This window comes from Canis aureus, chromosome 32, assembly GCF_053574225.1.
Source record: "Canis aureus isolate CA01 chromosome 32, VMU_Caureus_v.1.0, whole genome shotgun sequence".
NCBI classification, from domain to species: domain Eukaryota; kingdom Metazoa; phylum Chordata; class Mammalia; order Carnivora; family Canidae; genus Canis; species Canis aureus.
In genome coordinates, this window is record NC_135642.1 from 21,309,244 (window position 1) to 21,333,024 (window position 23,781).

Here is a 23,781-nt window from a genome sequence, read left to right on the forward strand (position 1 = left end):
GAGTACAGTCCACATTCTAAAACTAAATTCAAAATAATAATAGAACTGCCCTAACCAAGAATGAAATCAAGCCTGATGAGACAAAAGAATCTGTCAATAATTCAACCACTTGTCAGTACAAAATTTAAACCCTTTAAAGGAAAAAAATTAAAAAATTAAAAAATTAAATCCTTTAAAGGAAGATGACATAGTCCAGAACCCCTAAAGTGGATCATGCCAATCTGCGGAATACAATAAAAAATTACTAGACATGAAAAAGCAAAAAGTGACTCATAATCAAGAAAAAAGTAGATAAATTTAATAATTCAGTAGAAATAGGTCCTAAATGACACAGATATTAGAATTAGTAAACAAAAATTTCAATGCAGATGTAAGTATGTTCAAAGATTTCTAGAAATAGTGATAATGAGCATACAGATAAGGCATCTCAGGAATGACTTGGAAACTACAATAAAGAATCAAAAAACAGAGAAATGAAAATTTTAGAACTGAAAAATATAAGAAAAGTTCACTGGATGGGCAAAACAGCACATTGGCAATTGTAAAAATAAAGATTAGTGGAAAAAAAATAAAATATATTGCAAAGCTACAGTAACCAAAGGAAAAAAACAAAGGATTGGTGAACCTTAAGACATATTAATACAAATGCTCTATTTTAATCAATGGAATAAAATTTTAATTAAAAAAAAAAAAAGACGGGTGTCTAGGTGGTGGTGCAGTCAATTAAGCATCCAGCTCTTGTTTCAGCTCAGGTCATGATCCCAGGGTCCTGAAATCTCTCCCTCTTCCTCTGTCCCTCTAGCACCCCCCTCCCCAAATAAATAAATCTAAAACAAAACAAAACAAAAAGCAGGGCTTCAGTAACTCATATAAAATATCATGCAAAAATAAATAAATAAATAAATAATCATCCAGTCTTGGGGCACCTGGATGGTTCAGTCAGTTTAGCATCTGCCTTTGGCTCAGGTCATGATCTCAAGATCCTGGGATGAAGCCCCATCCATGTCAAGCTCCCTGCTCAGGAGGGAGTCTGCTTGTCCTTCTCCCTCTGTCTCCCATCCCCTAGCTCATGCGTGCTCTCTCTCAAATAAAGAAAGAAAATCTTTCTTTTTTTAGTCATTTCTATAATTTATATATTTGAGAAAGGGAGAGAGCACACACAGGCAGGAGGGAAGGGCAGAGGGAGAACGAGAAGCAGGCTCCCTGTAGAGCAGGGAGCCCAATGTGGGACTCAATCCCAGGACCCTGGGATTGATTACAGCTGAGCCAAAGGCAGGTGCTTAAGTGACTAAACCACCACCTGGGCACCCCAATAAATAAAATGTTTTTTAAAAATCATGCAATCTAACAAAAACATAACTGGACTCTAAGAGGGAAGAAAGAGTGGGGCAGAAAAACATTTTAAGAAACAATGGCTAAAAACTTCTCAACTTGGTGAAAAATACGCACTTACAGATATTTTGCACAGTACATACAAAGAGAATCACTCTTAGGCACATTGTACACGTGCTGCTAAAAACCAAAGATATAGGAAAAAAGTCTTTAAAATGGTCAGAAAGGGGCGCCTGGGTGGCCCAGTGCCCAGTGGTTGAGCGTCTGGTTTTGGCTCAGGCCATGATCCCGGGGTCCGGGTATCGAGCTCTGCATCAGGCTCCCTTAAGGGAGCCTGCTTCTTAAGGGAGCCTGCTTCTTCTTCTCCCTCTGCCTATTTACTTAGTTATCTAGCAAGAAATTTAGGATTCATCAAATCCTATTAGTTTATCTCATTAATCTCTTCATATATATCTAATTCTCTTCATCATCATAGCCACTATTTTTTTTTAAAGATTTTATTTATTTATTCATAGAGACACAGAGAGAGAGAGGCAGAGACACAGGCAGAGGGAGAAGCAGGCTCCATGCAGAGAGCCCGACGTGGGACTCGACCCAGGGTCTCCAGGATCACGCCCTGGGCTTGCAGGCGGCGCTAAACCGCTGCACCACCAGGGCTGCCCATAGCCACTATCTTAATTCAGGCTCTCATATTTTCCAGAATTACTCTAAAACTTCCCAAACTATTTTTTTCTCCCAATCTAACCTCCTCAAAATGCCAACTGCTTTTACCAAAGAAGAAAAAAAAGAAGAAAAACTAAGCATTTTACTTCCCTGTATATCCTTTGACATGAAATCAAAACTATGTGACATAGTACACAGCTTAAATGCTCTAGTCTCTATGTAGCTCTCCAGATCACATCTTTCCAATATCCATATTACATTCTACATTCTGCAGTTTCCTGACAGAACCATAATCCTCTTTCATTGCCAGGTCTTTCTGTTCTCTTTGCCTAAATCCATTTTGCTCAATTTTTAACCAACTAATTCACATTCAACTTTAGAAATCTACTCAAGTAGTTTCACTGGAGTTTCAAGCAGCTTTGCCCAATCCTTCAGCTCCAAACTCTGAGCAAAGTAAATGTCAAATGTAGTAACTTGTAAGTTTTATCCCACTGAACTGATGCGTCTAATGGATTAGTTTTACTTATTTATTTTTAAAGATTTTATTTATTCATGAGAGACGGGGAGGGGGGGGAGACAAGGGCAGAGGGAGAAGCAGGTTTCCATGCAGAGAGCCCGACGTGGGACTCGATCCCAAGTTTCCAGGATCACACCCTGGGCTGAAAGCGGCACTAAACCACTGAGCCACCAGGCTGCCCCTGGATTAGTTTTATTTTTCAAAATTTGTGCAACAGAGTTTTGTTATTAAACTTACCTGACGAGTTGCTGACAAATCTGACATCCTGGAAGACATCTATAATACAAGGTAAATTTATTAATTAACATTTAAAAAGTTTTTTAGTTTCAGTTAAACTATGTAATAGTATAAAAACCATATACTTAGTTTAATTTTTCAGTAGATATCACAAGTCATTTATACTTTGATTTTTAAATTCAAATAACTATTTTTTTAACTCACATAGTTTCCACATTTTTATAGTTAACATACAATGTTACATTAGTTTCAGGTACACAACATAGTGTATAATAATTTAATAATTCTATACATTACTCAGTACTCACCAAGATAAGGGTAGTCACCATTTGCCGATAACATTATTACAGTATTATTAACCATATTCCTTATGCTGTACTTTCATCTCCATTAGTATTTATTACTACAAGTTTGTACTTCTTACCCCTTCATCTATTTTACCCATTCCCTCACCCACCTAATACTTAAAATAGTTTCCATTTTCTTAAGTACAACTACTTGTGACAAAATCCAGAAACCGTAAGAGAAAAAGATTGACAGATCTGACTACATAGAAATGTATTTCTGCAAAGCAAAAATACGCTACTCATAAAGTCTAAAACTGAGGAAAAAGATAATTGCAGGCAAAAGGTTAGTTTCCCTGGGCAGCCCGGGTGGCTCAGCGGTGTAGCGCCGCCTTCAGCCCAAGGCGTGATCCTGGAGTCCCAGGATCGAGTCCCACGTTGGGCTCCCTGCATAGAGCCTGCTTCTCCCTCTGCCTCTCTCTCTCTCTCTCTCTCTCTCTGTCATGAATAAATAAATAAAATCTTAAAAAAAAGTTGGGGACAAGAGAATTACTTAAAAAGCTTTAAAAAAAAAAAAAAGGTTAGTTTCCCTAATATACATAGAGTCTCATCAAATCTACATAAAAAAGGAAAATATATGGATAGTTTACAGCAAAAACATATGAGGCATTTAATTAGAAAAGAGTTTTCCAATCCTTTAAGATAATATCTTGAGGAGGATAGGTAGTCTTATATGCTGATGGGAGTATAAACTGATATAATCTTGATGGAATGCAATTTAGGAATGCCACCATGAAAAAATGTAGACTCCCTCTGAAATTCTTTTTTTTTTTTTAATTTTTATTTATTTATGATAGTCAGAGAGAGAGAGAGAGAGAGAGAGAGAGAGAGAGAGAAGCAGGCTCCATGCACGGGGAGCCCGACGTGGGATTCAATCCTGGGTCTCCAGGATCGCGCCCTGGGCCAAAGGCAGGCGCTAAACCGCTGCACCACCCAGGGATCCCTCCCTCTGAAATTCTAATTCTAATATACTAAAACTACAGGCTGAAAAACATTTGTACCGCATGTGTAAAATGATTAATGTATAAGGTTACTGTTTCACTACAGCATTTTTTCCTAATAGCAAAAAGAAAAACAGAATAGCTAAAATATTCATAAATAAGAAATTACTAAAGGGCGCCTGGGTGGCTCAGCCAGTTAGGTATCTCCCTTCAGTTGGGGTCATGGTCCTGGGGTCCTGGGATCAAGCGCTGCATCAGGATCCCTGCTAACCAGGGACCCTGCTTCTCCCTCTTCCTCTGCCACTCCCCCTGCTTGTGCTCTCTCTCTCCCTCAAATAAATAAAATCTTAAAAAAAAAAAAAAAAAGGAACTACTAAAACAAATTATGATCCATAAATAGAATTAAAAAGAACGCAACAATTAAAAACAGTGGTTATTGCCAAGATAATTAAACACTATGGTTTAAACAGAATACACTTTAAAAGGAAGAGAGAGGAGTAAATATACATCTGCTAGGACATGCAAAGACTGCATCTAGCTATTTCTAAGGTATTCTAAGAAATAGGTAACACTAGTTTTCTTCAGGAAGGGGACTTTATAGTTAAGGTACAGTAGTAGAAAGGAAAATGTCACCAACTTATATTCCCACCAATAATACAAGAGGGTTCTCTTTTTTCCACATCCTTGCCACCACTTATTATTTCTTGCCTTTTTAAATAATAGCCATTCTGATTGGTGTGAGATGATGATACCTCACTTAAGTCTTGCTTTGCATTTCCCAATCATTAGTGAGGTTGATCATCTGTTGGCCATCTGCAGGTCCTCCCTGGAAAAAAGTCTTATTTAGGTCTTGTACCCTTTTTGGGGGGGTGCTGAGTTGTCTAAGACCTTTTACATTTTGGATATTAACCTCTTATCAGATATATCATTTGCAAATACCATCTCTCACTCAGTAGGTTACCTTTTTGCTTTATTAATGGTTTCCTTTGTTGTAGAAAAGCTTTTTATTTTGGTATAATCCTAAGAGTTTATTTTTGCTTTGGTTTCCCTTGCCTGTGGAGGTATATCCATAAAAATGGTTGCTAAGGCCAATGTCAAGAGATTATTGCCTGTTTCCTTCTATGAGTTTAATGATTTCAGGACTCAGCTTAGGTCTTTAATTCATTTTGAGTGTTTTCTTTTTTAGGTTTATTTTAGTATATAGTGTTAAGAAAGTAGTCCAATTTCATTCTTTTGCATGTAGCTGTCCATTTTCCCCAGTACCATTTGTTGAAGTCTTTTTCCCCACTGCATATTCTTGCTATCTGTCACATATTAAATGACCATATAAGCATGGGTTTATTTCTAGGCTTCTCATCCTGTTCTATAAAACTATGTGTCTATTTTTGTGCTAGTGCCATACTATTTTGATTATTATATCTTTGTAGTATATCTTGAAATCTGAGACTGTGATTAACTTCTAGTTTTGTTCCTCTCTCTCAAGACTGCTGTGGCTAGGGTCTTCTGTGGTTTAATACAAATTTTAAGATTATTTGTTCTAGTTCTGAATTTGGCTATGGTTTTATAAGAGTACATATCAAATGGAAGTAAAAGGTGCAGAGAAGTTAACTGGATAGAGAACAAGGTTTGATAGGAGATGAGAAAGGTAAAAAGATTGAAAAATCCCATGTCTTTCTCAACTAATTTTTACTAAGTGCCTGTGAAGAGAGGTTGTCTTTAATTCTAAAAAGTAATTTTGTTTTGCCCCTTTAAGCTTTTATATCTTTAGGCCGCAGGAAAAAAATTATGAAAAATGTAACCTCAATAAATACCTCAAGAGGTCAACTTTTTCTTGAATTTTAAACTAGTGCCTTTTAAAATTTTCTATTATCAAAGCCATATGAAAGATCAAAGTCAATTAGAGATGTCTACAATCTCTGATGATAGATTTTCAAGCAGATGCTGAGCTATTATCTATATTTTGGCAAACAAATACAGAAAACTCTTAGGTTTGTATTGGTTTCTTTAGCATGAACCATAATGTTGGGTTCTCAATAAATGTTCAAAAAATGGAAACACACTTTTAAGTTCTCATTATCAATCAGTAAAAAGAGAATCTTAACTGCCTTATTTTTGTAATATACTACTATGATCTGGAGGGAGTTTAGAAATGGGGGAATACTCTGAAGAAGTGGCTTTATGTTGTAAATATGATTAAGAACTCCAGAATACTGATATTGTGCTAATGATATTTCCTCCCAATCTTTTTTTTTAATATATATGTGTGTGTGTGTGTGTGTGTGTGTGTGTGTGTGTTTGAGAGAGGGAGTGTTGGGGGGAGATAGCACAGAGCAGGTAGGAAGAGGGAGAAGCTAAGCAGGAAGCCTGACTTGAAGCTTGATGCCAGAACCCTGAGATCATGACTTGAGCCAAGGGCAGATCAAGCCAATCTAATTAACAGTAAGTACAAAAGTTAACAGTAACTATACTTTAATAATTTTAGTTTTTAGTAAGTAAACAGTAATATAATTTACATCTAAATTTCTAGAAGAACCCAAAAAACAAAGGCATGCTTACCTGTGAGGGTCTTTGGAACTTGGTATAATATATACACATTCCCTCTTGGTCAAAGTGCTTTCTATCCAGGATTTCTGGGACTGAAACAAAAAGTTTTTAAAGATGGTTTATAAATTAACTCTCTAATAGTACAATGAAATAATTTAATTATAAGTACATAAAAGAAATAGCTCTATATTCTTTTTTTTCCAATTTACTAAATATTTATCATGAGTATATAGTAAAGATTTACTGAAGATAACACACCTAAAATATAACAATCATTCTATTCAAGTCCATTCAAGTCTATTACGTGTTGCTTCACGTAATGAGAGGAGGAAAATCAAGTTTGAGATTCCCAGAATGTGCCAAATACCTCAAGAAGGGCTGGTATGATTCTGGGAAGTGGATCATTTAAAAACCAATTACAAGTGATGTCAGATGTAACTAAAAAAATAAAACTTACCTATATTTAATTTCTAAGATAAATGCATAAAGCATAAGGGCATGGATTGTTAATGGCGTATAAACAAAAAAAGGATACCAAGCAAACTTAATCAAAAGAAAAATAATAATAATTAAAAAAAGAAAAATAATACCAGGAAAAATACATACAAAACATCAGTGGGGATAGGACAGGTTATTACGTGGTTACAAATGTTTGAATCACCAGATTGCTATAGCAATCTTAAATATGAATAACCAGTCTCAAAATACATAAAGTAAAAAATTAATAGAGCAAGACAAATCTAGGATCATAGTGGAAGACTAACACATTTTCCTCAATTATTGTAAATCTGAAATAATTTTAAAAATTTAAACAATGCCTTTAATTTTTTTATATCACTATTCAAGTTTCTGCCTGGATCCTTAGACTTATAGTCTCTGAATCCTCATCCTGCTACTGGTGACTGATTAAAAAGCAGCATTATGTACTGGAACAGATGAAACTCTATAAATTGTAACAGAGTAGATTAAAAACCATAGGACCATCCTCCATATAACTTAGCAATATTATCAGCATAGCCCAAAAAAGAAGAGCCTATGTTCTAAAAGGATCCTCTGAGAGAAGAGACATTCTAGACAAAATTATGATGGGTGAAGTTTTGCAGGTTCCTCTCTCAAATCCTTCAGGTACCCTAATAATAAACCTTAGTCTAACCTTCCAATGTTACTTCTGGTAAATTCTGTCAAAACTCTCCATTCAAAATGTCTATTTTCTTATTTAAAAAAAAAAAAAAAAAGTCCATTTCCTAGATCAAAAGTTCTTTATACACACTCACTTAGATGGGAGCAAATTAAACCAAGATTCCCTAATTATAATTATTTTCTTTCTTTTTTTAAAAAAAGCACATTTTATTTATTTATTCATGAGAGACACACACATAAACACAGAGATAGAGGCAGAGAGACAGGCAGAGGGAGAAGCAGGCTCCATGCAGGGAGGCTAAACCGCTGAGCCACCTGGGCTGCCCAAGATCCCCTAATTACAAAAATCACAAGATGACCACAAGAATTTAGGACCCTGAATCCGCAAAATACCCTACATTCTAAAGCTCACTTAGCATAATCCCTCCACTACCTTCTTATTCTAACTAAAGTCTGATATTCCTTTGAAAAATCTGCTTGGTGGGGGGTAAGGGGAGGTAGGCAGGATTCTCTCTAGTTTTACCATACAGAAATTCATGTTTGCTTCTAGAATACACCTGGCAAACCCAACCCTGATTCAACTCAATTGCCCAACTGCTCCATAACTTCTTACTTCCTGCTAATGTAAGTAGACAAAACAGAACAATGCCCTCTAGTTTCACTTTAAAACCGTGACCACAAACCTCAAATGCTCCTTAATGATGCCTAACAATCACACTATATATTCCTAGTCCATTTTCTCATTCTCCTATATGATTTCACACTTCTCTCTCCTCAAACCTCCAAACCTCCTTCCCCATTCTCTTAATAGATACTTCCCATTTAACTGAGCAAATTTAAGCAACAAGAAGAGAACTTACACAAGCTTCTATTATATCCACCCATCAATAAGTATCTATACCCACATATCCTGCCTTCCTTCCTGTGACTACATGTACTTCTATTTAAGTCCAAACATTCCTCTTGTGCCTTAGATCCCATATACCTCACTAAGGGACATTCTCCACCAAATCCTTAATTTTTTTCATTCTTTATTAACTCAATCCCATCAGCATGCAACCTCATTTTTAAAAACAAAACAGGGATCCCTGGGTGGCGCAGCGGTTTGGCGCCTGCCTTTGGCCCAGGGCGCGATCCTGGAGACCTGGGATCGAATCCCACATCGGGCTCCCGGTGCGCATGGAGCCTGCTTCTCCCTCTGCCTATGTCTCTGCCCCTCTCTCTCTCTCTCTCTCTGTGTGTGACTATCATAAATAAAAAATTTAAAAAATAAAATAAAATAAAAAACAAAACACAACAAATCTTTGCTTGACTCCACATTTCCTTCAAGCTAATACTTCATGTTTCTGCCTCCATCTACAGTACAGGTTATTGGTAAAAGTTTTTCCCTTTACTTCTCCTCCCATGCTTTCTAAAACTCACTCCAGTCAGGCTTTCAAGCCAATCACTATCTTGAAATAAGTTTCAACAAGATCACCAATGACTTTCCCTAAATTCAAAGGTCAATTTTCAGGACTCATCTTCATTGATATATCCAGCAGCATTCAACAGAGTTGATCACTCCCATTTTCTTAAAACATCTTCAATAGTTAAGTTTGGTCTTCTCTTCACTGGTCACTCCTTTTATCTCCCTTGTTGATTCTTCCCCTCTTCTCCCCAATGTTTTGTTTCTTCAGAGATTTTATTTATTTATTTGACAGAGAGACAGAGTGCACACAAGGGATAGCTGCAGAGTGAGAGGGAAAAGTAGGAGCCCTCCCAATGTAGGGCTTCATCCCAAGACCCCGAGATCACGACCTGAGCTGAAGACAGACATTTAACTGATTGAGCCACCCATGCAGCCCTCTTCTTCCCAATCTTTGGGACTTCTTTTTTCCAATTACATGCATTCAGACTTTGGCCTTTTTTACCCCAAATGTATTCATTCTTTCAGTGCTCACACCCAGTTTATCACAATACACTGGATGACTCCCAAATTTGTATTTCCACACTAGATCCTTCCCTAAACTCCATGCTCTCCACTTGCCTACTCAACAGCTTCATTTTGATGTCCAACAGGCATCATAAGCTTAAGATGGCCTTAAACTGAATTCACATTTCATCCACTCATTTCTTAGTTTTCCCCATCTCAGTAAATACCAACTGTATTCTTCCAGTTCTATTTTTTTAAGGCAAAAATCTTACCAACATTCTTAATTTCCTTTTTATCTACTTCATATATAGCCCCATGAGCAAAACCTGTCAGCTTGCCTTCAAAACACACCCAGAATCCAGCCACTTCTCACACCTCCACTGCTACTATTCTGATCCAAGCCATCATCGCCTCTTACCTGGCTTACCAGTATCCACTCCTGTTACCTTTGTCACTTTACAGTCTATTCATCAAGAAGGATGAAGTAATATTTTTAAAATATCATTAGAGATGCTGGGATGGTGCAGTTGCTTAAGCCTCCAACTCTTGGTTTTAGCTCAGATCATGATCTCAGGGTTGTGAGATCAAGCTCATCAGGTTCTGCGCTCAGGACAGTCTGCTTAAGACTCTCTCCACCCCCACTCTCTGCCCCTCCTCCACTCTCTCTCCAAAATAAATAAAATCTTTTAAAATATGTCATTTTGTCACTTCTCCACTCAGGACTCTCCAATACCTACACATTTTACTCAAGAGTTTTATAAAAGCCAAAGTCAATAACCTTTAAGGTCCTAGTGCTCTGAATCTCTGCATCCTGCCTCATTACATCGACTCTATGAGCTCCTTCAACTCTTTGAGCAAACGTCACCTTCTTAATGAAGCTTACACTATTTAAATATGCAATTTCCACCATGACCCCTCACTCCTCTATAGAACCATAGAGTAATAAAACCATCATCCCCAGGATCACATTTAGAGCACTGTCCTGAGAACCAAAAGATCTGGCCATGTCAATTAAATTGCTAGTATATTATTCCTATCCTAGGCCCTTCTCCCTCTCCACAACCATACACTGATGCTAAGGCACAGCACTTGTAACCTAAAAAGACAAGACATTTCCTATGACTTCTGCGTGTAACTTGAAAAAAAATATCATTTGGTAGTGCTGCTCTGACACATGATGATGTGAGGCTGAATTTCTACCAAGACCAACATAACCTACTGCTGTTTGAAACTCATCAAATTTTCATTATGTTATTATTTAAAAACACAGAATTCAGGAGTAGTACTGAAATTATACTGTGATTTATTATTTAAACATTGCATCTCTTAGACAAATTGGAAACAGTTTGCAAAAAAAAAAAGGCAGGTTAATGACTGTACTTATTGGTATATACTTACTGCTTGATCATTAGTCATTCAGATACAGATAATATAGGAAAAGTTTGGTCATTTATTAAAAAGTTAAACATAAACTTACATATCATCCAACAATTCTACTCCAAAGTATCTTCCCAAGAAAAATGAAAACATGTCCACAAAAAGATTTGTATTTGAATGTTCAGAGAAGCAAAATTTGTTAACAGTCAACAAAATCAAATATCCATATAATGGTACTACTTATAACAACAAGGGGGACAAGCTAAGGATAACATGCAACATGCTACACCTCAAAACATTTAAGTAAAAAAAAAGCCAGGCACATAAGATTACATAATTGCATTTATATGAAATTTCTAGAAAGACAAAACCACATAGTAAGTTTAGTAAATGCCTAGAGCTGAAGTAAGAACAGTGATAAACTTAAACATAATGGAACTTTGTGAGAGGGCAGAAATGTTCTAAAACTGTATTGTGGTGGTTATAAAACTAAATAAATTTATTAAAAACTATCAAGGGATGCCTGGGTGACCCAGTCGGTTAAGTGTCTGCCTTTGGCTCAGGTCATGATCCCAGGGTCCTAGTACCCAGCGCCACTGGGCTCCCTCTGCTCAGTGGGGGAATCTGCTTCTCTCTCTCCCTCTGCTCCCCCACCAACTCACCCTGCTCATGTTCACTCTCTCAAATAAATAAATAAATAAATAAATAAATAAATAAATAAATAAATAAATAAATAAAATGTTTAAAACACACACACACACACACACACACACACACACACACATCAAACTTGTGTACTTACCATGGGGAAATTTTAGAGTATGTGCATTAAACAACAATAAAGCTGTTTAAAAAGGCAGGGGAAGGTTGTTAAGAAACAAGTACAACAGAGTAACAGGTCAAATATATGTATGTTTAACCAGACCTCCAGAGAAGAAAAGGGAAAGAATTGGCAAAGGCAATGTTTAAAGAGATGCTAAGAATTTCCCAGAATTGATGAAAAACACCAATCTGCTGATTCTGAAACCCAAAATGAAAATAAAGAAAAAAAAACTTAAACTACACTTAATTTAGAGTAAGAGATAGAATATTCCAGAAATTATCTTCTATTACAGTTACGAGTTTATAAAACACCTTGAGCATGTTTTCTTTTTTTTAAAGATTTATTTGTTTGTTTGTTTGTTTATTTATTTATGATAGGCAGGGGGTGGGGGGCAGAGACACAGGAGGAGGGAGAAGCAGACTCCACACCAGGAGCCTGACATGAGCCTGACGTGGGACTCGATCCCGGGTCTCCAGGATAACGCCCTGGGCAAAAGGCAGGCACCAAACCGCTGAGCCACCCAGGGATCCCCAAGGCATATGTTTTCAAATGCAAACTCCAGGAAGACAGTGGTTGTTTTATTTTTTGTTTTGTTTTGTTTTGAGTAATCTCTACAAGCAGCATGGGGCTCCAACTCAAGACCTCCAGATCAAGAATCCCATGCTTTTCCAACTAAGCCAAGCCAGGCACCCCAGATAGTGGTTGTTGAGAATTGTTTTGTATAACAAATGAAGGTCAAAGGAGAACAAACCCATGAAGAGGGTGAGGGTGCCTTCCTAGGCTCAAATAGAGATAAAGACTCCCATAATACCATAGGCTACACTTGGCATGGTCTCTTAGAGAAACAGACTGGGATCACAGGTTGCCAACAAAGCAGCACTGACTATTCCCCTTTGGTGGGAATCCCTAGATCAACCATGCAACTTAAGTGCAAGGTGATAAGATACATAACGTGTAGGTACAGGATCTGCCCTTGCCTCATAAACCCCAAAGCCAATTATCTCTTCTAACTACTTCACAGATTCCAAGGTCCCCACAAGGAAAATGCCAAGTTTCAGGAACCACTGCACAAAGGGAAACCAAAGCTGTGATTTCTCTATTACTAGGTATTTATTTATCCCAGGTAAATATTTATACTAGATATCCCAATTCATAAATAATTTAACCATATGTCACATAACAGATGTCTCCTAAAAGTGCAACTCTTTTGTATCTTTCATAAACCCTTTGCCCAAAGTGCAAAAAGATAATTTTAAACAGTAGTGTGTTTGTCAGGCAACGTTCTAAATATTTTATATGCATTAACTCATCCTATGCTCTCAGTAATCCTACAATTTAGATACTATTAGTATTCCCACATTATACATGCAGACTAGCTAGACATAGAAGTCAGAGAATTGTCTAAAGTCACACAGCTAATAGTTTGCCCTGACTTCAAAGCCTCTGCTGACTTTGTAAGAGAAATGTAAGATAAGTATTTCAAGATCACTTGATGATATGCTTTAAATAAGCCACTGAGTAGGGGATCCCTGGGTGGCGCAGCAGTTTAGCGCCTGCCTTTGGCCCAGGGTGCGATCCTGGAGACCCAGGATCGAATCCCACGTCGGGCTCCCAGTGCATGGAGCCTGTTTCTCCCTCTGCCTGTGTCTCTGCCTCTCTCTCTCTCTCTCTCATAATTAAATAAAAATTAAAAAAAAAAAATAAGCCACTGAGTAGAAATGCATTAATAACTTTAAAGAGGGAATTCCTATGTGATTGATCACTCTGAATATAATTTTCTGAACATGGGGGGAAAAAAGGGCTAACATACTTCTCCTAAAAGGTATTGTTAGTTACTAACTATTGCTAACTAGTATTAGTTTCTCCCCTATTCTGCTCCTTAGCTGCAGCCTGCCTGAAGCAACTCTAGCTATAGTTGTTCAAACAGGGTTGGTATAGGGATGGAGGAATTAATCAATAGATTCCAAAAAGACTGCTTGCTCTACAGCAATGAACTAATGACCCAGTTTAAGACTAAATGCTGGTTTGCAAAACTTTGTGGATATCTATTCACTGAAATACTCCTAAACATGAATCACAGGCATATACTTTTCACAGCTTATGCCTTTCTACTAAATATAAAAAATATTTTCACAGGGACGCCTGGGTGGCTCAGGGGTTGAAAGCCTGCCTTTGCCCCAGGGCGTGATTCTGGAGTGCCCCCCCACACAGGGAGCCTGCTTCTCTCTCTGCCTGTGTCTCTGCCTCTCTGTGTGTCTCTCATGAATAAATAAAATCTTAAAAAAATTTTTTTCACAGACATTTTAATTTAGGAGATAGTTATATATGAAAAAAATAAAGAAATCCCAAGTAGCATTTAATATAAATAATCAGAGCTGGGGCACCTGGATGGCTCAGTCTGTTAAGCATCTGCCTTTGGCTCAGGTCATGATCCTGGGCATCCTGGGGTCAAGCCCCATATTGGGCTCCCTGCTCTGCTTCTCCCTCTCCCAAGGCCCCTCCCCCTCATTTTCTCTCTCTCTCAAAATAAAATCTTAAAAAATAATAAGCTCTCATTAAGAAGATTAACTGGAAGGGGAACAAGTAAAAGTAAACCAGAGCCACCAGTATTTGAGGGAGAGGCAATGGGCTCTTGGACTAGTAAAGGAATGGATAGAAGAGATAATTTCCAAAACCTTTAGTTTAGCATGATATCTTATTTAAAAAGAAGACAATAACGACTATAGAATGATTATTAATATAGTCCTGGTTTCTCCTTTCTTCAAATCACCTCTATCATTATTCTTCAACAACATGCACAATTTATCCGGTCCCAAATGAACAGCTCTCCACTAAACTGATGCTTCCTTCAATTTCATACTGAAGAAGTATGGCTATCCTCTAAATGAGGGATCAGCAAATAATGATGGTAAATGTTTTAGGCTTTTTGGACCATATACCATCTCTGTCACATATTTTTTGTTTTCTTTTTTAAAAACCCTTTAAAAAATAAAAGAACCATTCTTAACTTAAAGTCATACAAAACAGGCCTTGGCCAGATTTGGCCCACATGGCATGGTATACCCATGCTCTGAATCCCACTAAAATAATGGCTCTTTCCTGTTCCTACTGAGTCAATTCAATCCAACAAGCCATGTGCCAAGCCCTTACTGTGTCTTCAACACTAATATACTTCTACCCAGTTCTACAATCCCAGTAGATCCTTGTATTACGAGTGGCTTTTCAATGAGGAAGGAAAAAAGGGTAGGGCTAAAGAATTTTAGATGTTCATTAACAAAGTTACTTTTCCTGCAGAAATTTCAATAGAAAAAGCATTTAAAGGGTGCCTGGGTGGATCAGTCAGTTAAGCATTTGACTTCTTTTTTTTTTTTAAGACTTTATTTATTCATGAGAGAGGCAGAGACATAGGCAAAGGGAGCAGAAAGCTCTCTGTGGGGAGCCTGTTGTGGGACTCCATCCCAGGACCCCAGGATAATGACCTGAACCAAAGGCAGATGCTCAACCACTGAGCCACCCAGGTGCCCAAGCATTTGACTCTTGATTTTGGCTCAGGTCATAAACTCAGAGGTCATAAGATCAAGCCCCACATCAAGTTCTGTGCTGCCCCTGCCTGCTCCCCCAAAAAAGCATTCAAATTTTTATATAACAATAAAATCAAAACACTGCTGAGCAAAAAATCTACTGTTTGAGTACATATGTCTAGCTTTTCTCCAGAAATAATGGTCTTTTCCAATCACCATCAACCTACAACACATTAGTCACTTTATTCATTTTTTGGGCAGCCCTGGTGGCTCAGCGGTTTAGCGCCGCCTTCAGCCCAGGGCCTGATCCTGGAGACCCAGGATTGAGTCCTGTGTTGGGCTCCCTGCATGGAGCCTGCTTCTCCCTCTGTCTGTGTCTCTGCCTCTCTCTCTCTGTGTGTGTGTCTCTCTCATGAATAAATAAAATCTTTACAAAAAAAAAAAAAAAAACTTTAAAAATTTTATAAATAAATAAATATTCGTTTTTTGAGTATTTTATGATAAAATATATAACTATTTAAGACAGGTATGCTGTTGCATTTCAAGATCTAGTATAAATCTTGCTCCCAAAAAGTCTTATTTTATTATTCTTCTTCTAAACAGTCAGTACTATCCCTTCACAACCTCAGCTCTTCCATAATAGTTTCTAACTGGCAAATCCATCCAAAAACTTCAGTGAAACGGTTTCCTAAATAACTTAAATTGTATCACTCTTGATGCCCACAATTTTTTACCAAATTCTGTGCCTACAGAGACATAAATAACATTATCATGTTTCAAGACTATCACTTATGGTTTCCTCTACCTTAAATATTCACCAATTTTGTCTATATCAAGGGCCTTTTACTTTGTATAGCTATCAAAATTTAAATGTATTCTCCCTCACGGAGCATTCTTATTGTTCACGGCCCTCATTTATTACATTAGAGATTGGCTTCATACACCTAATAGTCATATACCCCAGGTGAGGGTTATAAATCCTTCTCAATGATAGATTCTGCAATTTCTGAAATTCTGAGTTTCTGCTCTGCCATCAGATACCCAATGAAATGTGCCCTAGATTCTAAACACATATATCAATTCCTAACTTTATACTTCTCTTCTTCCTTTTCATCAGCTGCATTACTGAATTTTACCAAGAGGTGGCACACTACAAACACAAACCTCTAAATTCCAAAATTTAAAGTCAGGTAAAGTAAAAACTAACTATAATCACAGAATGTTAGCACTAGAAAGAAACTTTTTTAAAAAGGCTTTATTTATTTATTTGGAGAGAGGAGGCGATAGAAAGAGCAAGTGAGTGGGCAGGGCAGAGGGAGAGGGATAGAGAATCTTAAGCAGGCCTCAGCCCATGCAGGACAAATCTCACAACCTTGAAATCATGGCCTGAATTGAAATCATGAGTCCAATGCTTAACTGAGTGAGCCACACAGACACCCCAGTCCTAGAAAGAAACTTAAAGATCCCTCTGTGGTCTTCAGTGAAATTGAAACTTGAAGATCCCTCTGTGGTCTCCAGTGAAATTCTGGAGTCAGAGTAACCTGTTAGAACTATAGCTTCGTGCTATTCATGCAATCTTAAGCAAGTTTCTGACCTTTTGAACTAATAATAATACTTACCTTACAATGTTGCTCTAAAGATAAAACGAAATGATCCATGGAAGGTGCTTCAGCATAATGCCTGAGACATTGTCAAATCTCAATAATGCTTCAAAATTCCATATTCTGTCTTTCAGCAATAAGGTGCACATATATTATAAATAAACTTTCTAACATACTTTATTCTTTCCATAAGTCAGTACCAGCATATCCTTCCTGCCTAGATGCTAATGACAAAAAATTAGGGGGGGGGGAATTAAAAATTGCTTTAAAAATTCTATTTCAAGGTAATGTGAAAATCAGTCTACTTTTACAACTGAATACTAAGAGTCTACATATTAGAATTAGAAAGGAGCTGCCAGCTATGTTGGTTCTACTAGACTAACCCTCCCACAGATAACCCACCATAAACTCCGGACAAAATAAAAACAAAGGGAAGCCTGGGTGGCTCAGCAGTTTGGTGTCACCTTTGGCCCAGGGCATGAACCTGGAGACCCGGGATCAGGTCCCGCGTTGGGCTCCCTACATGGAGCCTACTTCTCCCTCTGCCTGTGTCTCTGCCTCTCTCTCTCTCATGAATAAACAAATAAAATCTTAAAAAATAAAATAAATAAAATAAAATAAAATAACAAAAAACTAATTAACCATACTAAAGACAAAAAGCAGGCAGAAATTGACTGGCGTCTATACTTTTAATTAAAGAACAGAACTAGATGAGTTTCTCATTTTTTAAGGCTTTTTGCCTGATAACAATACTGCTCCACACTACTGAACAACTAAAAACTTCAACAGAAATCCCAGTCTTACTGGCTTAAAAAACCAAAATACAAAGTCCAAGGTGACAAAGCAGCTATAAAGGGATGGGAAAAGGCCTTTCTTTAAAGGAGAAAGTCACATAAAGGGTATCCTAAATACTGCATATTAACTCTGCTCAAATCTCTAGCAGACCCATAAAGTATGTACATATGGCAGTCCAATTAAGAATAAAATAACTGAACAGACACTTTTGCTACCCACAAGAGACAAGAGTATGGAATTTTATTATAGTCAAGTGAATCAACTACTATCCTAGTCTGCTCTGACTGCCATAACATATACCATAAGCTAGGTGGCTTAAACAACCAACATTTACTTTTTTTAGTTACAGAAACTATAATCCAAGATGAATGTGCCAAGAGTCAGCGTCTGGTAAAAGCTCTCTCCTTGGGTTGCAGATAGCTGTCTTACCGTATTCACACAGTAGAGAGAACAAGCTCTCTGTTGTTTCTTTTTATAAGGGCCCTACCCCCATGACCATCTAACCTAATTACCTCCCAAAGACCCCCAACTCCAAGTGCCATCACACTGGAGGTTAGGGCTTCAACAAAGAATTCGGGGGCATTGGGGCACCTGGGTGGCTAGTCAGTTGAGTGTCTCCCTTCGGCTAGAGTTGCGATCCCAGAGTCCTGGGATGGAGCCCCATGTCGGGCTTTCTGCTCAGTTGAGAGCCCGTGTCTTCCTCACTCTCTGCCTGCCACTTCCCATTTGTGCTCATTCACTCTCTGTCAAATAAATAGTTAAAATCTTTAAAAAAAAAAAAAAATAAATAAATCGGGGGCAACATAAACACTGAGTTCCTAACAACTCCGTTAAGAAGAATCAAGTCTTCAGAGAACTATAACAGAATGCAGAGTTTATAAGATATCCATATATATATATATGATATTCAGTGTCTATAATACAATTCAAAACTACTAGACTTAAAAAACAGGAAAATGTGACACATACTCAAAAGGAAAAGAAAAATCAAAAAGGAGTCTGTATATTAATAAAATGTATATACTTAAAAAATTGACAAAGGCATCTGGGTGACATAGTCAGTTGTGTCTAACTCTTGGTTTTGGCTCAGACTGTGATCACAGGATTATGAGAAGCAGCCCACACTAGGATCCATGCTTACCATGGAGCCAGCTTGAGACTCTTGCCCTTTCCTTCTGCCCTCCCCTCAAATAAATAAAATATTTTAAAAAATTAAATGAAATTACAAACATAGATATTTTGACTTATGTGAAAAATTTGTACATAGGTCAATACACCTGCCAACAGTGGCACAGACAGTGACAAAAATTAAGACTAGCCCAAAGCAAAATGCTGAAACAGACTGGCACTCTGACTTCCTCTGGCACAGACCAACTCATTTGACCTTCTGGCACTCTTACAGGCCCTTACTTTAGAGTTTTGTTCTTTCTCTTAATTAGCTGCCAACTATTTAACTAGTAATTAGGAACTGTTGATAATTCAGATGTGAACCCTCTGAGAGGGTCTTAAAGACACTATTGAAAAGCCTCTGTGGAGGGATGCCTGGGTGGCTCAGCAATTGGGCATCTGCCTTCGCCTCAGGGTATGATCCCAGAGTACCAGGATCAAGTCAAGCACCAGACTCCCTGTGTGGAGCCTGCTTCTCCCTCTGCCTATGTCTCTGCCTCTCTCTCTCTCTCTCTCATGAATGAATAAATAAACGACCCCCCCCCAAAAAAAAAGAAAAGCCTCTGTGAAATAAGTCAAATTTTATGTTTTAAAAAATTAAACTGAATCAAATTCATACCATAACTATGTTTGTAAAGAGAGTCCAACTACATCCAACCTTATTTTCTGTTTTGCTTTCCTGGTGACCTCATGGATATTGCTACCTTGGTTGTGTAACACCCCAATATTGCCCTTGATTTGTGGGATAGAAAATAATTTGATAAAGAAAAGTGTGTGGAGATGTGTGGGTGGCTTAGCGGTTAAGTGTCTGCCTTCAGCCCAGGGCGTGATCTTGGAGTCCCAGGATTTTGTCCCACATCGGGCTCCCTGCATGGAGCCTGCTTCTCCCTCTGCCTATGTCTCTGCCTCTCTCTCTGTGCCTCTCATGAATAAATAAAATCTTAAAAAAACGGGGTGGAGGGGAAGAAAAGTGTGTGCAGTTGCATTATGCCATACCTAGGACCCTAAGATACTAAGTAACTGAACTAACAAACAGAACAATGGCATAATTCACTTGGAAACAGAAACTTGCCTTTAAGGACACTTGGTGTGTGATGGAGAAAGCAATACAAATCAGGAGAAAATATGAATTATTTATTTACTCTTTGTATATGAACTATTACACTACATCCAAAAATGAATACTAGATGGATTAAAGTTGAAATGTATAAAGCCAAACTTTAAAATTTCTACAAAAAATGGGGTGCCTGGGTGGCTCAGCAGGTTAAGCATCTGCCTTTGGCTCATGTCATGATCTCATTGTCCTGGAATTGAGCCTGGTGTTGGGCTCTCTGCTCAGTAGGGAGTCTGTTGTTTCTCCTTCTCCCTCTCCCCTGCTCATGCTGTCTTGCTCTCTCTCAAATAAATAAATAAAATCTTTAAAAAAAATTTTTAAAAGAACTTCTACCAAAAAAAAAAAATTAGAATAACTTTATGACCTCAGGAAAAGAAAAGACATGTGCTATAAAGAAAACAATGATGGGGGCAGCCCCAGTAGCCCAGGGCGTGATCCTGGAGACCGGGGATTGAGTCCCACGTTGTCGGGCTCCCTGCATGGAGCCTGCTTCTCCCTCTGCCTATGTCTCTGCCTCTCTCTCTGTGCGTCTCATGAATAAATAAATAAAATCTTAGAAAAGAAAAAAAGAAAAGAAAAGAAAGGAAAAAAAGAAAAGAAAAGAAAAGAAAAAAGAAAAGAAAAGAAAGAAAACAATGATGGGATGCCTGCTGACTCAGGCAAGAATGTGAGAATCTTGACCTTGGGGCTGTGAGTTCAAGCCCCACGGTATGGAAATTACTAAATAAATAAAACTTAAAAGAAAAAAAACAAGAAAATACTGATAAATTATACTAAATTAAAAACCAATGTACATCAACAATCTAAAAATAAGTAAATCACGTACCATTAATCAAGTGAAAAATCAAAAAGCTATACACTGGAAGGACGCCTGGGTGGCTCTGCAGTTGAGCGTCAGCCTTCGCCTCAGGGTGTGATCCCGAGGTCTGGGATCAAGTCCCGCGTGGGGCTCCCTGCAAGGAGCCTGCTTCTCCCTCTGCCTATATCTCTGCCTCTCTCTGTGTCTCTCATGAATAAATAAATAAAATATTAAAAAAAAAAAACCTATATGCTGGAGAAAATATTTGCAGCTCATAAACTACCCCACCCCCCCAAGAATAGTATTCAGGATAAAGAACTACAAGTAAATAAATAAGAAGATAATCCAACAGAAAACTGAGCAAAGGTTATAAACAGGCAATTCACCAGAAAGGAGGGAACCACAGCCAAAACCCATAGGCCGAAATATTCAGTATTAGTAGTCAGTGACAGGCAAATTAAAACAACGAGAAACTATTTCACATTCATGAGTCTGGCAAAATAAAACAACTCAATCGATGAAGTATGGCAAAGACGTTGAAATAACTGAGGATTCTCATATACTTTATAGGGAATATACACCATACAAACACTTTGACAATGTCTATAAAGTTGAAGATGGATGCACATATCCTATGATTTAGCAGTTCTACTTCCAGATATATGCATCCTAGAAAAATTCTCGCACTTGTACATAAGATGATACATACAAGAATGCTGCACCATTATTTGTAAAAAACTGAAAATAATCAAAATACCCAATAACAGTAAAATGGACAATAATATTCATATAATGGAATAATATACAGCAGTAAAAAAAGGGTGAGCTAAAAAGCTACTCTAAGCAAACCCAATGAGGCTGTCTTATAGAGAAGTAGAAGAAATGTTAATTTTCAATGGAAATAAAGATAAAGAAAAATAAATCAAAGGCATGAGCTAGACCTTACATGTATTATTAAGATGAATAAATATCCAAAACTTAATGTTGGTTAAAAAAAAACAAAGGGGACACCAGGGTGGCTCAGTGGTTGAGCATCTGCCTTTGGCTCAGGGCATGATCCTGGAGTTCCGGGATCAAGTCCTACATCAGGATCCTTACATGGAGCCTGCTTCTCTCTGTGAAACCAACAAAGTCCATAAAAAGTCCATATATATATAAAACATAAATACCCAAAACCACTATGTATTATATATGTTCTCTTTATATAGACATGTGTGTGTATATATATATATATTTAGAACACTACAAAAGCATGCAAAGGAACAACAGGATAATAGTTATGTCTGCAGAAGTAGAAAGTGGAATGGGATTTTGATGGAGTACATGTGAGGTTTCAATTTTATCTGTAATATTTTATTTCTAAAGCCACGTGGCAGGAACATGGATGCCTATTATATTATCATCACACTTTCATCTATCTGAATTCTATAACAAAAATTACCAAATAATTCAAATTATATACATTTATTTTATTTTTATTTTTTAAAGATTTTATTTATTTATTCATGATAGACAGAGAGAGAGAGAGAGAGACAGAGACAGAGGCAGACACACAGGCAGGGGGAGAAGCAGGCTCCATGAAGGGAGCCCGACGGACTGGAACCCTGGGTCTGTAGGATCACACCCTGGGCCGAAGGCGGCGCTAAATCGCTGAGCCACCCTGGCTGCCCTATACATTTATTTTAAAATGTTATATCCCTGCAGTCAAATAATACAATTTAAATTCTTCACTCTTCTTCCTGGCTCCTTATTACCCAATAAAGTATTTTTTTTCCAAAGCAACAGAATCCACTGAATTAAACGAATCCATTACATTAATCTAACTCAATGACTGGTATGTTTTCAGATGATGCCACAGAAGCTAATCTGAAAAAGAGAAATCTAAAGAAAATATTAGGACATTCTCTATTATAAAACTGCAGACTCCATTCTGTGAATAAACCATATCAACCTATTCTCTAACCTGAGTAATGTGACACTTTATTGATACATTCATGTTAGGTTTCTATAGTTTTTATTCAAGAGTTCTACACATCACAGAAATCTTAGTTTAATAAATGACTTTTCCAACTACTAAGGATCCCCTCTGACTAGTAAGTCTCTGTACTTTGTCAAAATACAACGTATATAACTGAACTATGAATAATCATAAGATTATTACATAGAAATTTGGTAATAAAGGAAATTCTAAGTTTTATAGCATTTGAAAACATGGTATATAAATTTTTTTAGGGTAATACTTTTTTTTAATGACTTAACATAACACTGGCCATCTTAGATCTCACAAATATATATGCCTCTCAATATCAAGGTCCTTCTCCAAGTGCCTAATTTGGTGAGTTAATACCTACTCTATCCACCTAGTGGCTTTAGGACCTTTGGTGAACGATTTTTGCTTCTGTTCCTTACAAATGGAGGAAAAAACAATCTACTTCACAGAATTTTCTTGAGAGTATTAATATGCAATGATATATGTGAAGCATTTAAAACAATGACCACAGCTAAATATTAATACATGTTGGCTAATATTTTGAAAAATCTCTCTAAAGCCTATTACAAACTTTTCTTATTAATCAAGAGTACCTTCTGGGTATTAGTATTATATACTATATTCTCTAAGACAAGGAAGACCAATGGTTCGCATACTAAAGGGTGAATTATAGCCCTATCTTTCCAGTCTGGTTAATGTTTCTTGAGTCTTATAATAATAGTCTGCTTCTCAGGTAACTTTCCTTCTGTTCATTCTCAATGTCCTACTGAACTGTCAGAGGAAAACAGTAACTAAACCTATTAAATTTCACTTTGTACATATTTTCAATCCGTGAACTCTGGGCTCAAGGTTGCTATATTCCCAATAATGGCGTAACTCAAGTTTTTTTCTTTCCATGAGGAGCTGGATCTCCCCACAAGTTGTGGTTTCCAGCAGTCTGGTAGCTAAACAGTTGAGATGTTAA

The 23,781-nt window shown here is 37.4% G+C and overlaps 1 protein-coding gene across 3 annotated transcripts in view; it reads right to left on the minus strand.

Annotated features, from left to right (window-relative positions):
• Positions 1 to 23,781, minus strand: part of TRPM7 (transient receptor potential cation channel subfamily M member 7) — a 114,409-nt gene that overhangs the window by 84,756 nt on the left and 5,872 nt on the right. For all 3 annotated transcript variants that reach the window (XM_077881073.1, XM_077881072.1, XM_077881074.1), the window contains exons 2-3: positions 6,591 to 6,670; positions 2,750 to 2,788 (exon numbers count right to left, since the gene is read on the minus strand). In XM_077881073.1, coding sequence (XP_077737199.1) covers positions 2,750 to 2,788; positions 6,591 to 6,670 — 119 coding nt within the window. The remainder of the gene's footprint in view (positions 1 to 2,749; positions 2,789 to 6,590; positions 6,671 to 23,781) is intronic.